The sequence below is a fragment of the Hyaena hyaena genome, unplaced genomic scaffold, assembly GCF_003009895.1.
Source record: "Hyaena hyaena isolate Hyena2069 unplaced genomic scaffold, ASM300989v1 scaffold_281, whole genome shotgun sequence".
In the NCBI taxonomy this organism is placed as follows: domain Eukaryota; kingdom Metazoa; phylum Chordata; class Mammalia; order Carnivora; family Hyaenidae; genus Hyaena; species Hyaena hyaena.
In genome coordinates, this window is record NW_024080914.1 from 447,992 (window position 1) to 462,849 (window position 14,858).

The following is a 14,858-nucleotide window of genomic DNA, read 5'->3' on the forward strand; positions in this document are numbered from 1 at the left end:
CCTCTCTCTCTGCCCCTCCCCAGCTCGTGCTCTCTTTCTCTCTCTCAGAAATAAATAAATTAAAAAAAATAAATGGCTTCAAGGTGCATGTGACAGAAACATACACTATAGTATCATGAAAATAAGTCAAGGGTAGTACAACTCACAGAAAGGGGAATAAGGTTGTGCTATAGTCTGGGGGAGAGGAGAGACACTATGACTGCTCTACATCCAGACCTGACAGTAATGAGGGAAATTCTTTTGGGTGGATATGAGAAGCTTATGTGGAAGGGACATTTTAAGCCCTTAAAAAAGATATCAAAAGAGTGATACACACATATGATTAAGAAAATAAATCCGCAGTACAAAAAAGTATATAGTAAAAACAACCCAGTTCACTCCCCAGAAGCAGCCACTGATCTTTTTAATTTTTTAAATTTTTTAAACATTTATTTATTTTTGAGAGAGAGAGAGAGAGAGATGGGAGGAAGGGAGAGAGGGAGGGAGGGAGGGGGAGAGAGAGAGAGGGAGAGAGAGAGAGAGAGAGAGGATCCCAAGCAGGTTCCATGCTGCCAGAGTAGAGCCCGATGTGGGGCTTGAACTCACAAACCATGAGATCATGACCTGAGCTGTATTCAAGAATTGACCGCTTAACTGACTGAGCCATCCAGGTGCCCCGATATACATTTCTTCTTTATCCAACTGGTAGCATGTGATAAACTCTGTGTTGGACTTTGTTCTTTCCGTTCTTAGAGCTCATTCCATATTAGCGCATATGAATCTTTCCTTTCTTTACAAAAGTGGCAGGGCTTGCTGTTGCCTGGACATGCCATCATGCATTTAGCTAGATTCTTCCTAAATGGACATTGAGGTTGTTTCTGTCTTTTTATTTAAACACTTTAATGTTTATTTTTGAGAAACAAAGACAGAGCATGAGTGGGGGAGGAACAGAGAGAGAGGGAGACACACATCTGAAGGAGGCTCCAGGCTCTGAGCTGTTAGCCCAGAGCCTGATGTGGGACTTCAAGTCACGAACAGCAAGACCTTAGCAAAGTTGGCCGCTTAACTGACAGCCACCCAGGTGCCCCTCTGTCCTTTTATTTTAAAAGATACTGCAGTGGGCATGATTTTACAAAGATCTTTGTGCCCATGAGTGAGAATCTCTATTGGATTCCTGTTAGCACTTGTTTAGAAGACGGTGTGAAGATCCAGGGCCCTTTCAACCACACATGGCCAGCCTTGGCAAAGCTCTAAGGTTGTGCCTCTGAACTGAGAGGGGAAACTGAGCATGTGTGGAGACGGATGGAGCAGGGACATCTTGAAGGGCAGGGACCCCAAGAAGGAGCCTGTGTCTGATTTATTCATGGGCCTGGGAAATTACAAGGGTGAAAGAAAGGGGGAGGGTCAAATCCAGACATCTTTGAGACCCTGAAGGCAGTTCTGAAGTGCTATGTCTGTAGAGCACCAAGCCCTACACAGCCCAGAAGCCTCTCCAACCACAGGGAGGGAAGCAGCATCTGGTTTTCTTTTCAGTTCAAATTTTCATAGGTAGGGGTTTCCGGAGATTCCAGATCATTCTGTTCCGGGGGCGGCACCACCTGTGAGCCAAAAGACATGCAAGAATATGATTAATAAAGTCTGGGAGGCCCTGGTTTCTTTACCCCTGTGCTTGTGAGAGAGGGAAGTAAGGCCAGGCTAGGATTGGTCCATGGTGTAGAAGTCAGATCATATGGACTGGCCCCGCAAAGGAACAACCCATCAAGCTGATGGCAGGCATTTATGGGGACTCTCCTAATGGGAAGTTGACTAGGCTCTCTGTAAGGGAGAGAGAGGACAATTTAGTGCTTCTAGGTGAGGGGATACAAAAATGACAATAAAAGGCCTTGCTCTCAAGAAGCTATGGTCTAATGAACTCAGTCTCTACCCCAGCTGGAGAAGCAAGACAAACATCGATGTAAAGATACTTCAGGTGGCTGAGGTTATGGATCAAAGTCATGGTCCAGACCATTATGCCTTCATGTTCCCAGGGTTCTGAGGACTCCTTGTGTGAGAGTGCTCAGGGAAGGCTCTGAGGAACAGGTGAGATGTGAGCTGATGCAGAGAGCAGGGGAGGCTAGGTGACAGCAAAAGCTTGATGGTAGCATAAACCTTTGAGATATCATGCAGAGACTTGTGTCAGAAAATAAGTCTGAGAATTTCCTGATCAAGTGGGCAATGATAGCCTTAGGGAACCCAGAATCAGGATCGGTCTTGAAAATTCTGAAGGCAAGGGATAACTTCTGTTAAGACCTTGGTTGAGGAAATGTATTGCTTTCCACTTAGGCTGTGGGTGAGGGTGGTTGCAGGGGTCTGGAGTCCCTGGGGTGGTGTGGGAGCCATGCACGACTGATGGGACATGTGGTGATGCCAGGCCATTCTGAAACTCAGAGCAGGGACTGATGTCCATGACTTTAAGATTGACCAGTATTGGCTCAAACACAGAGAGCCAGGTCAGAGAATACAGTGAAAAGTGCAGGTATGGCCTCAAGGCCAGAGGTGACATCCTTTACTGGCTCAGCATAGGCCACGTTCCACAAGACAGGACAGGAGGCCGATGATGGTTGAACTGAGCTACATATCTGCACAAACTTTTACTGAACAAATTTTATCCATTTTTTGAAACCCTATTTGAAAGAGAGAGAATGTGCGAGGGGCAGAGAGAGGGGAAGAGAGAGAATCCCAAGCAGGTTCTGCACCATCAGTACAAAGCCCGATTTGGGGCTCAAACCCACGAACCACAAGATCATGACCTGAGCCAAAATCAGATGTTTAACCGACTGAGCCACCCAGGCGCCCCTCTATCCATCTCTTAAGGTCTAATCCAAATTATTTTTTTCATGGAGCTTTTCCTCTCTACCTCAGTGCAGTGGTATCTTCTACTTCAAATGTCTGGAAAACCCTTGGGAACTGCCCAACTAACCAGTGGTATGTAGAGTGTTTTCATTATCTTTCCAGGTGATTGAATCAGTTCCACTTTTCCACCGAAAGCCAGATAAGACAACAGGTCTTCAAGGTTAAAGATGGTGCCTTCAAGATATACGAATCCCTCTAGCACTCAGCCCAGTTCTGGGCAAACAAAAGATGTTCAATAAATAGCTAATGGTTGATTCATCAATCACAGAGAAGCAGCATAACTGAAAAGCTTTGAGGGTTCTTCTTTTTTAAAATCTTGTTTTGGGGGCACCTTGGTGGCTCAGTGAGTAGAACATCCGACTTCTGGTTTTGGCTCAGCTCATGATCTCAGGGTTGTGACATTGAGTCCCATGTTGGGCTCCACGCTGAGCTTGGAGTTTGCTTGGAATTCTCTCTCCCCCTTTCTCTGCTCCTCCTCTGCTTGCACATCCTCTATCTCACAAAATAAATAAAACAGACATTTAAAAAAATCTGTTTGAGGGGCACCTGGGTGGCTTAGTCGGTTAAGCGTCCGACTTTCGCTTAGGTCATGATCTCGCGGTTCGTGGGTTCGAGCCCCGCGTCGGGCTCTGTGTTGACTGCCAGCTCAGAGCCTGGAGCCTCCTTCGGATTCTGTGTCTCCCTTTCTCTATGACCCTCCCCTGCTCACGCTGTTTCTCTCTCTCTCCTAGAAATAAATAAAACATTAAAAAAAATAAAAAAAAATCTGTTTGAACATGTTAAAACAAGGAGAAAAACTGGGAGGGAATTCTGGAGGAGATTTGAAAACAAAAGTATATATGAACCCAGTGTTCTCAGAGAAGTGAAAGTGGAGCAGGCAGCTAGATTCAAGTCAAGGTTAACTGTTTAAGATGACTCAGGATTATTTTAAAACTCCTTGTGTTTTTTAATACTGAAAGTCCAACTACTATCTGCATGATGTTAGGCAAAATTAACTTCTCTGCATCTCAGCTTCAGGATGACAGCACATTTGTAGAGGTGTCATGAGAATAGCAATGTTTTGTAAACTGTAAAATTTCATGTTAAAGTTAGTTATTATTATTATTTAATAGTAAATTCTACCATTAAGGGATCTTTTAACAACACAATAAAACCAATGTGTTGTAGTTAATAGCACATTCTCCAAAACACTCTGGAATTGGACTCTTGGATAATTTCTAATGTTTTTGGAAATTGTCATTTTGGTGGATTAAGATGGGTTAGAAATAGGTTTAGGGGGCACCTGGGCAGCTCAGTTGGTTAAGCATCGGACTTCGGCTCAGGTCATAATCTCATGGTTCATGAGTCTGAGTCCCACATTAGACTGTGTGCTAACAGCACAAAGCCTGGAGCTGCTCAGATTCTGTGTCTCCCTCTCTCTGAGTCCCTCTCCTGCTTACATACACACTCTCTCTCTTGAAAATAAATAAACATAAGGGGCACCTGGGTGGTTCAGTTGGTTAAGCGTCTGACTTCGGCTCAGGTCATGATCTCAAGGTTTGTGGGTTCGAGTCCCACGTCGGGCTCTGTGCTGACAACTAGCTCAGAGCCTGGAGCATGCTTCAGATTCTGTGCCTCCCTCTCTCTGACCCTCCCCTGCTCACACTGTCTCTCTCTGACTCTCAAAAATAAATAAAAAACATAAAAACATTAAAAACAACAACAATGACAACTTGTGAAGCATTTAGCACAATTCCTGGTCCAAAGTAAGCAATAAAGATTAGCTGTAGAAAAAGCTAAAAAAAAAAAAAAAAAAGATTTAGAAATATATATAGATCATACAATATTTATGTTTATAACATCTCATTCTAGTCAGTGTTAAGAATAATCAGTATAAAATATTATTAATTCAATTAGAAATATTCAGCCTTTGGCCAAACGGATGTAAACCAGCAATATTTGTGTAAGCATCTCTGCTGACCATGCAGTGTGTCAGGGGGATGGGTAGTGGATAGACTTAAGCTCCTTTGCCATGGAAATCTAGGACTTTCAGTTAAAATATAATTTCTTATTTTAGGAGCCTCGGGATACAGAGAAAACTGTTCTCACCTTCTGATGTGTCTGTATACAGCTGTAGATTGTGGCTGAACTCTCTTTCTGCTGAGGAACTACGTTCTTTTCCTGTAACAGACCAACATCAGGCTATCCATACTCACCAGATGAGAGCTTTTCACCTTCAGCCCCTAAAGAGAGGGAACCCCCCAACAGGCTCAGATTTCACACAGAGGGTGGTGTCTGCCTTAGTGCAGTGGGGACAGTGCTTCTGGTTGCTTGACACCTCCCTTATTAATGGCCCAAGTTGGGAGCTGAGGATGAGCTCCTTCACTCCAAGGACCCCAGTGTTTGGTAAACATGAGTAGAGCCACAATTGTCTGCTCATGTGCTGCTGGTCCTGGCTCCCAGTTTGGAGGGACTAAGTCATCCAGGATATTGGATGCTGTTAGAAGTGTAAGAGGAGGGAAGGTGGACTGATCCAAGGAGCTCACCTGCAAGTTGAGGAATACTTGCGCATACACCGTGTTGTCTTGGGCGGCAGGTTCAGGTGCATTCTTCAGCATGAGAAGATCATACTCTCTTTTCTTCTCAGAAGCCAGGTCAGGTCCAGTGTCTTCCTGGTGTCTTCCAGCCTTGAGCATGTCTGTTGTCTCCTGGTCCTGCTCAGTTGTACCACTGCTGTCAGAGCTGCTGTCAGAAGGGGGCCTCGGCCGTTGCTTGGCAGTCATAAGAAGAATATCCAGCTTCTCATACCCTTGGGAGAGCATGTTTCAAAGTATGTGGCCAGTGGTGAGTTTTGAACACATTGTGCAGTGTTGGTAAAAAGTATGCCAGCCGCCAACTGTCTCTTGTTTTGTGAAAGGATCCAAACTGCTCTGACTTCTACCCCATGTGAGGCCTAAAGAACTGGAGGAGGCGTTGTTCTCCAGTCTTCCCTTAGGGGGTTCCATTCCACCCTCCTTTCCTCCTTCCCTTCAAGCATTTACTCATTTTCATTTGGTAAACATTTATGGAGTGTGACACATGATGGACTTAACAACTCTCAGGGAGCAGAATTGGCCCCATTGGATGAACCATCCTAAGTGCCATGATGGGTACTGTGGGAAAACACAAAGGTCATTATGCCTGCTCTTCTTATTTTATTTTATTTTATTTTGTTTTGTTTTGTTTTCTTTTCTTTTTTTCTTGAGATTGAGAGAGAGAGAGACAGAGAGAATGCATGTGAGCATGTGAGTGAATGGGGGAGGGGCAGAGGGAGAGAGGGGAGAAAGAATCTTAAACAGACTCCATGCCCAGCAAGGAGCCCAATGTAGGGCTCTATCTCGCAACTGTCAGATCATGACCTGAGCTGAAATCAAGAATCAGATGCTTAACCAACTGAGCCACTCAGGCGCCCGACTTGCCCTTCAAGTAGGAGGGATAGAAAGGAGAAGGGATGGCTGGTTAGGAAAATATTTCACTATTTTAGGGAAGAAGTGACAAGGAGTGAGAATGTCTGTTAATGAGGTCTGGTTAAATAAATTAAGGCACACCTGTAGGATGGAATAAATGGGAGCCAGTCTTAATATACATACGTTAATATAACGAGGATATTCTGTTAAATTAAAAAAGCAAGTTTCAGAAAAATTTATAGATTGCTCCCATATGTGTAATTACAAGAAGAGCAACTGAGGCACCTGGTGGCTCAGTTGGTTGAGTGTCCAACTTTGGCTCAGGTCATGATCTTGCAGTCTGTGAGTTCAAGCCCCACATAAGGCTCTGTGTGGACAGCTCAGAGCCTGGAACCTGCTTCAGATTCTGTATCTCCCTCTCTCTCTTCCCCTTCCCCACTCACACTCAGTCTCTTCCTATCTCTCAAAAGTGAATAAATGTTAAAGAAGATAAAAGAAGGGCACCCCCCCCACACACACATGCGTGCACAAATACATCTGACACCTGTAAATGCATTAAAAGTCCCTGAAAAGATTTAGAATACATCCTGACAATGGAGGCCTCAGAGAGATTGGGATTCGGAAGGAGATTTAATTGTACACCATGTGACTATATGACTTTTCAAAAAAAAAGTCTATTCAATAAAACGAAAAAATTGGTGACAGCATGAACCTAGGCAGTGACAGAAGATCTAGAGGAGACATTGGAGAGATGGTGGAGAGATTAAAGAAGCAGACCTGGGAAGCGGAGGAAGCGTGCTGGGGAAGGTGGAAGAGCAGGGGTAAAAGTGCTGTCCCCAATACTCTCTAACTCCTCTTCCTGTGCCCTGGATGCCAAGGAATGAGGGCACAGGCTAGGGGAGACCAGGAGGTAGCTGGTGGGAAACTCCACACTTAGCCTCATTCCCGTTTCTTGGTCCCTTTCTCTTGGTTACACTTTTCCTTCCGAAAAGCCTGCATTGTTGGATTACTTGAGCCGCTGGCCTCCCACCCAGTCCCTCCTCCTAGTCCATCTCCTTGGGGGATCTCCTCCATGAGAGGTTACATGGGTTTTTAAAAGCAGGATTTTTTTGAGTGGGTGGAGTTTGGGAATTCCTTAGAACTCCAGAACTTAGAGTTCAAGGTGGTAATTGAGAACATCAAGGATGGGAAAGAGGGTGGGAAGGTAAGATGCAGGCATCTCAGCTCACCACCCCAACACCTGTCAGGACAGATCCACTTTTACACACTTCGTGCTGTTGGGGTGTTGCACAGTATTTTGTGTGAAGAAAGCATTCCTTAGCTTTTTCAGAAATTTGGAAACTACTGCCTCAGTGATGCTCTTGGGTAATAGGTGTTGAGACAGTGTCATGGGTTTAATTTTAATTAGGATTTAGTTTTGCTTCTGCCCCAGGTTTGTCATTCTATCTGGCCTTTGTTTCTCCATTCTCAGAATGAGGAAAATAACTATTCTCATCAGAGGCCACAGTCAAGTGATGATGATCAATGTCTGAGGAACCAGAGGGCAGGCTGCCTCTCCTAGCTTTGGTTGCTATCTTTATGAGGTCCATCCTCATTGCAGTTTCTGTACCCCAAAACATCTTCCTTCTCCAAACCACATTATTTCTCAGACTTTCACAGGTACATGATTCACCTTGTTAAGATACAGACTAGAGCTCAGTATTCTGGGGTGGTTACCAAGGTTTGCATTTCTAACAAGCTCCTGGGTGATACTTATGTTGCTGGCTGGGACACCGCACAAAACAGATTTCCAGGCTTTGGAGCTTCCATCAGGCCCAGGGACCCCATAGCCTGTGTCATTGGTGATATTACCTGGTGCGTCCACTGGGCTTTCAGCTTGTCTGGAGCTGGAGGCTGGGGCTGAGCCTGAGAAGCCAACACAGAGAAGATTTATCATTAGGGCTGCGAGGAGACAGGCATCTGATTTTGTGAGCATCAAAAGAGAGTGGGAGAGACTTCTGGGGACATAGCCAAGGAAAAGGCTTTAGGGAGAAGATGAACCCTGATGTGAGTAGGAACCCACGGGAAAGGGTGACCAGAGTCTAAGGTTATCTTCAACTGAGGAGAAGGCCCTGGAGCCTCCTGCCATCCCTCTGAGCCTGCTGTGGTAGCCACTCATCAGACTGGTTTGCCGGCCCGCAGCGATTATTCCAGGGAACTTATGTGTTCTGACCAATGTGCCTTTTCCGGTAACTATTCCATTTCCAAGGCAATAGAAGATTCTGAGGGAGCTGCCAATCATAATAGCTAATTCCCTTGGATGCAGTGATTGGCCCAAGCCATGACCACATGACCTGAGACCGGGCCAATCAGAGGTCTTTCAAATTGGAATTGGAGGAAAACCTCTTTTTTTCTTCCCGGTGGCATATCGACTAGTAGGTGTGCATCTGGAGATACCAGTTTCTGGTTGCGGTGCACCCCACCCCTACTCCTCAGCTGGGGGCAGTAGGAAAGAATTAAGTTGGCTCAAAGGGAAAAGTAGGGGTGAGAGATGGAGAGCTCTGGTCACTTTTGAGGCTCCGGTAACGTTTGTCGCTAAGGCCAGCTCCTTCCTTGCCTTTCCCACAGACTGATTATGTGAGCCTCAAAATAATAAATCACACCTCCTGCATCTTTCCTCTTTTTAAAGGTAGTTTGAATGGGGTTTCAATGATTTGTAACTAAATTTAGAGTCCCAACTAGCCCCCTTCCTCTCCATCACTCTGAGAAAAAAATGAGGTTTTGAGATAGAAGGAGCAGAAGGGGATCATGAGAGGGCACATAAGCCTCCAAAGGTCCCAGGGATATGGTCTAGGGCTGGCAGATGCCGTTGATCTCAGAAACCCACGTGGTCTTTTTCGCTTCCAAATGCACCAGATGCAGTTCCCAAAGCATAGAAGAATGAGAATCACCAAGGAGAGGCCAATGTAGAGCTTCATGTTTCTCTCATGACCTTTGAAGAAGAAATAAATGGTATTAATATAAATAATGATAAGGAGATTGGAACAATCAGTGGACAAAGCATAAAGACCATCCTACCCGCCTCTTAAAACTTCATGCTATTGCAGAAAATATTCCTTTTCATTCATTCTATAACTATTTATTGAACAGATATTGTTCTGGGAAAGAAGTTATAGCAGTACGTAAGATAGACACTGTCCCTAGGTAGAGCCGCTTGCCAAGTGTCACAGAATTCATCCTGAACAGGATGCAGACTGCCTGATTCTAAAATACCCGTATGTCTCACACTACACTGCTCCTTTCTGTAAATGGTGTAAGGGCAATTCCAGGCTCAAGACAGAGTCAAAATTCCCACATAATTGGGGTATAAATCCATCTACCAGCCTGACCTAGCTGTGTCACATTCTAAGCAAACCTTCCTTTTCTCTACTGCCTTATAGAGCAGAACAAAGCACAGCACTGAGGGTTTCAATCATGCTTGAAGTCCCTTATCCTTTCAGAGTCTCAGTTTCTTTATGTAATGGAGAATAATAAGAATATTTGCTGCATAAGATTGTTGTGAAGCTGTGTTAAAATTCATGAGGACCTAGACTAGTGCCTGGCATCTAGTAAGAGCCATCAGGGCTTCCTTTCTTGCTTCTACTCTCATGTATAATGGCCATAAGCCATGGTATGAGCCTTTGGAATGTGGCCGGTATGACTCAGGAGCTAAATTGCTTACTTTATTTATTTATTAAAAATTGAAATTGAAATATGGCTATTCAATTTCTTATTGAAAAACCCAATAAGTAGGTTTGGAGCAACTTGGATATGTAAATCTAGCTTTTCAACTCTAAGCTTTATGAAAGCTGAATACAGATTAAGTACTTCCCATGAAAATTTGGCATCTGAATTGAGATGTGCTGTTAACGTAAAAACGTATCAGATTTCAAAGATTTGGTACAGCATGAAATGTAAATTATCTCAAGGATAATTGTATATTGGGAACATATTGAAATGGTGATATTTTGGATATATTGGTTTAAACAAAATATATTGCTGATGTTAATTTTACTTGTTTCTTTTTGCTTTATCTAATGTGGCTATTAGAAAATGTAAAGTACATGTGTGGTTCCCATTGTATTTCTATTGGAATGTGCTACTCTAAAGTACTCTCGCCCACACTCCTTCACTGCATTTCATAAAGAACCACTCAGAATGCAGACTGTTGGATCCAAGACAACCTGGGCAGATGTCACCAGAAAGAAATGATTGGGAGCTGTTGCTGACAGGGTTCCTGGTGGTACATGTGAAGTTGGGATGATTTTCGTCACTTGTCCAAGAGATATTGAGATGAGGTCCCACTTGGGACATGATGGTTCCTTTCTGTAGGAAGGTCCATGTGTATGTGACATTGTGTCCACTGTCCTCCACTGAACATGTCAGGCTGACCCTGCAGACGCCATCCTCAGTGAGTCCAAGGCTCCCGGTAACTTTTGGCTTCTTCAGCCTCCCTGTTTGAGGAGACAGATCTAATGTAGTCAGGCCTGCCCTCTGGGCAGTCACCACATCTTTACTCATTCAGAATACACTCATGAAGTTGTGTGTTGGCACTGCATTAGGGCTGAGAAAGTGCTTCCAAGAGTTAAGACATTTTGGAGTGCACGTGGCCTTTCCCTTAGTGGCTATGAAATCTCAGACATATCACTTCAACTCTTGGGTCTTTGATGCTTAGATGTTAAAGGAGTTAATGAAAAGCAGGAAAACAAAGATACCACATCATTCTATACAGTACCCTGTGAAGGACAAGCAAACCCCTCCACACAAGTAAGCACAACATTCCATGTATTCTGAAGACTCTTCAAGGCTTATGTTTTGAGGCACGATCATCTAAGTTTTTTTACTCAGGAAATAAAGTATAGAGAGGTGAATGCAGCACTGACACAGAATTAGTGCTCAATAAATGTTAGCAATTTTAACAGAAATGTAAGGGGCGCCTGGGTGGCTCAGTCGGTTAAGCGTCCGACTTCGGCTCAGGTCATGATCTCGTGGTTTGTGGGTTTGAGCTCCGCATTGGGCTCTGCGCTGACAGCTCAGAGCCTGGAGCCTGTTTCGGATTTTGTGTCTCCCTGTCTCTCTGCCCCTCCCCCACTCATGCTTTGTTTCTCTTTGTCTCAATAATAAATAAAAACATTTTAGGGGCGCCTGGGTGGCTTAGTCGGTTAAGCGTCCGACTTTCGCTTAGGTCATGATCTCGCGGTTCGTGGGTTCGAGCCCCGCGTCGGGCTCTGTGCTGACTGCCAGCTCAGAGCCTGGAGCCTGTTTCAGTCTGTGACTCCCTCTCTCTCTGACCCTCCCCTGCTCATGCTGTCTCTCTCTCTCTCTCTCTCCTAGAAATAAAAAAACACAACAAAACAAAACATTTTAAAAATCAAAAAAATAAAAATAACTTAACAGAAATGTAAGATGAGCATCAGTAGTTCCCAGCTTATTGTTATGTTTACTTAATCGTCTTGCTTTAAAAAATTATATTTGAGTCACAGCTGTTATAGATGTGGACTAGCTGACTTCTAGGAATACTTTAGCAGGACCATGGACAGTGACTTTTTTCACAGATACTTAGACATCAACAAACCCAGGCAGGAGATGTGATGACACTCAGGAGAGCAAAGCAGCCTTCGTGGAGGTCAGAGGGTCTTTGGACACTAAAGGCTTTCTCCTCAGTCTTCTCTGATTCCACTCCAGACAGCTGTTCCCTTATTCAAAAATGATAATATCCTATAAAAAGAGTTCCCAGTACACCTGATAAGTAATGCAGGAAGACAGGGGCAAGTATTGGAAGACGGATGGTGGAAACCTAACTGGAAGCCTAGAAGGCAGGCATTGGCAGATGGATTTGGCCAGTTTCTGGTTAAAATTTTTAACTCCTGTGAGTCGGATGGTGTGGACTCAATAGCTGTCCCAGTGACCTGAGGCATTTTGGCAGGAGGAGAGACTTGAGGGAAGCAGGTGGCAGGGAAAGCAGCAAAGAGGAGAACCTTTCAGGGAAGGTATCTAATGATTAGCGCTCTGCTCAGAAACTCACGGTAGATGAACAGGGTGACACGCTTTGTGCTGATGACTCTGGAGGCCTTTGAGCACACATAGGCATAGTAGTGGCCAGCATCCTCCATCTTTAGCTGTTCAATCTTCAGGGAGTAGTCCTGGCTAGAGTTCTTGTCAGGATCCTTGAACCTCACTCCCAATTCTTTGGTGATAATAGATGTGTTAAACATCCAGACTACGTTCTTCACGTAGTGACTGGCCGGGAGTGTTAGGGGGAGGGTGACTGACTCCCCGAGGATCCCCACCACTGTCTTCGCCATTGATCCTCCTCTGGAGGCTCCTGGAGCTGTGGTCAGAGATGAGACATTGTGGCTTCAGTCACTGGCTCTATTAACCCTCAGCCTGCCTGAAGGATATTGAAGTCCCATATGCTCTCCTGCTCACACCCCTTTTCTTTTACTCTCATGAGGCATCCCTGGAACACTTGTCACAGACAGATATGCACCTGTCTCTGCCTTTTGCATATCTAGTCCTCTCATGCCTTCCCTGTTCTTCTGAGGAGACCCCAGGGGATACTACCACCCAAGCAAAGAGAAAACTGGATGTCTTCATCCAAACTCTCTTCTCTTCCCTTGTTCTACCCTTAAAGTTTCAGTTCCCTGATAGTTCCTACATGCCCTGTCGGTTTCTCTCAGGTCCCCAGATGGTGGAGAACAAGGCGTCTTGAAACCTGCCTTCTTGTTTTCCCACTTCACATGTGTCCTGGCAAAACCCTGGGGGTTTAGACTCCACAGCTATTCAGACTTTCTGGAATCCCCTGGAGGGCCTACGAGGAGCCTGTACCTGTACAGAACTGCCGGGCACTGACAGGGCTGGAAGTGCTCTGGCTGACTGGGTTCCTGGCTGTGCAGGTGTAGAGCAGGTCTGGGTCACATGGTGTCCAGTAGATGGTGATAGTGGAGTTCCCATGGGATTCAGAAGCTTGGGCATTCTTCGAGGTCCAGCTGTACAGAACACTTGTCTCTGCCCTCTTCACAGAGCAAGTCAAGGTAACGTTACACAAGGCACTATCAGACATGTCCACGGACTTGATGATGACTTGAGGCACCTGCACCTGCTCTGTATGGACAACAGCAATGAGAGTATTCACATTCCTTCTGCAGTAGGAGGGCTGAGAGAAGAAGGTACTGATGATAGAAGAGCTAGGCACAGAAGGAAGAAGATAGCACACTTTAGGGGACGTTTTCAGGCTGGACTGAGTGCCTCTTTCCTACATTTCTATAAATCCTCTAAAGGTGTTATTTCCATGACTCAGCATGACTCCCTATCAGCATATGAACTACTTGAGGATAGGGACAATGCCTGTGCCTGGATATCTAACACCTGCTTGGCGCATGGAAGTCACTCTTGAATGTTTGGTGAACAAATGGATAAATGAGTCAGTCCCAAATACTGTGGAGCAGGGAGCTCTGCCACTAGATTTTTGAGTTGCTTTTGTCTTTTGCTCTGAATTTATGACGTATTGTGCTTCCAGAACTTCTTCCTAGTCCTTTCCTTCCCTATTGTTCTATTTCCCCTATCCACTGTGTGTACTTGTGTGTGTTTACATTTGCTTTTTTTGGAAATTAGTAATACATAAAATTGAAGAGATACAAAAAAGAGTACATAATTTAAAAAGCAAGCTATTGTGTCCCCAGCCACCTATTTCATCTCCCCAGAAATTACTGTTATGCATTTCTTATTGATCTTTCTAGAAATATTCTGGGTGTAGACACATACATGATAGCATACTGTATATACTGTTCTGAACCCTTTAAAAAATGTAACAACATTTTGGGTTCTGGGGAAGATGGCAGAGTAGGAGGACCCTGAGCTCACCTTGTCCCATGGATACAACTAGGTAGCCCCCACATATAATCCAGAAAATGACCTGGAGACTAGCAGAACAAACTCTCCACAGCTAAATGTATAGAAGAGGTCACATCAAAGAGGGTAGGAAGAGTGGTGATGCAGTTTGGAGCTAAATAGACCCATAGGACTGTCCAAGGGAGGGGAGGTGAGAGAGGGGCCAGAAACAGACTCTCGCACAGGGAAAATGAGTCCTCATAACATTTAGTTTTGAAAAACAGTGAGGTCTAATTTCATGAGTTCTTACAATCAGTGGGGCCTAACACCGGGAACTTAAAAAATTATTTTTAAATGTTTATTTTTTATTTTTGAGAGAGAGTCAGAGCATGAGTGGGGGTGAAACAGAGAGAGAGAGGGAGATACAGAATCTGAAGCAGGGTCCAGGCTCCAAGCTGTCAGCACAGAGCCTTGACATAGGGCTCAAACCCATGAACTGAGAGATTATGATCTGAGCTGAAGTTGGATGCTCAACTGACTGAGCCACCCAGGCGCCCTAACACCTAGAACTTTAAAAGTCAGTGGGCTCAGCTCTGGGAGGGGGAGAGGAAACTGAGGACCTGCCTTTAAAGAGGCAGTGCTACAAACAACCTTACAGATACAGCATAGAAGCCACAGTTTGAAAACCCCCTGTAATATATGGGAAGGAGATTT

At 44.7% G+C, this 14,858-nt stretch overlaps 1 protein-coding gene across 4 annotated transcripts in view; it reads right to left on the minus strand.

Moving 5' to 3' along the window:
• Positions 1-1,297: 1,297 nt before the first annotated feature.
• Positions 1,298-14,858, minus strand: part of LY9 (lymphocyte antigen 9) — a 29,783-nt gene continuing 16,222 nt past the window's right edge. Inside the window, exons 3-10 of one of the 4 annotated variants that reach the window (XM_039246468.1) lie at positions 13,143-13,418; positions 12,340-12,645; positions 10,499-10,768; positions 9,163-9,267; positions 8,148-8,201; positions 5,397-5,659; positions 4,960-5,031; positions 1,298-1,577 (exon numbers count right to left, since the gene is read on the minus strand). In XM_039246468.1, coding sequence (XP_039102399.1) covers positions 1,509-1,577; positions 4,960-5,031; positions 5,397-5,659; positions 8,148-8,201; positions 9,163-9,267; positions 10,499-10,768; positions 12,340-12,645; positions 13,143-13,418 — 1,415 coding nt within the window. In that variant the 3' untranslated portion in view covers positions 1,298-1,508. Of the gene's footprint in view, positions 1,578-4,959; positions 5,660-8,147; positions 8,202-9,162; positions 9,268-10,498; positions 10,769-12,339; positions 12,646-13,142; positions 13,419-14,858 lie in introns of those variants that run through there. The other 3 variants (XM_039246466.1, XM_039246469.1, XM_039246470.1) reach the window with 3 other exon arrangements.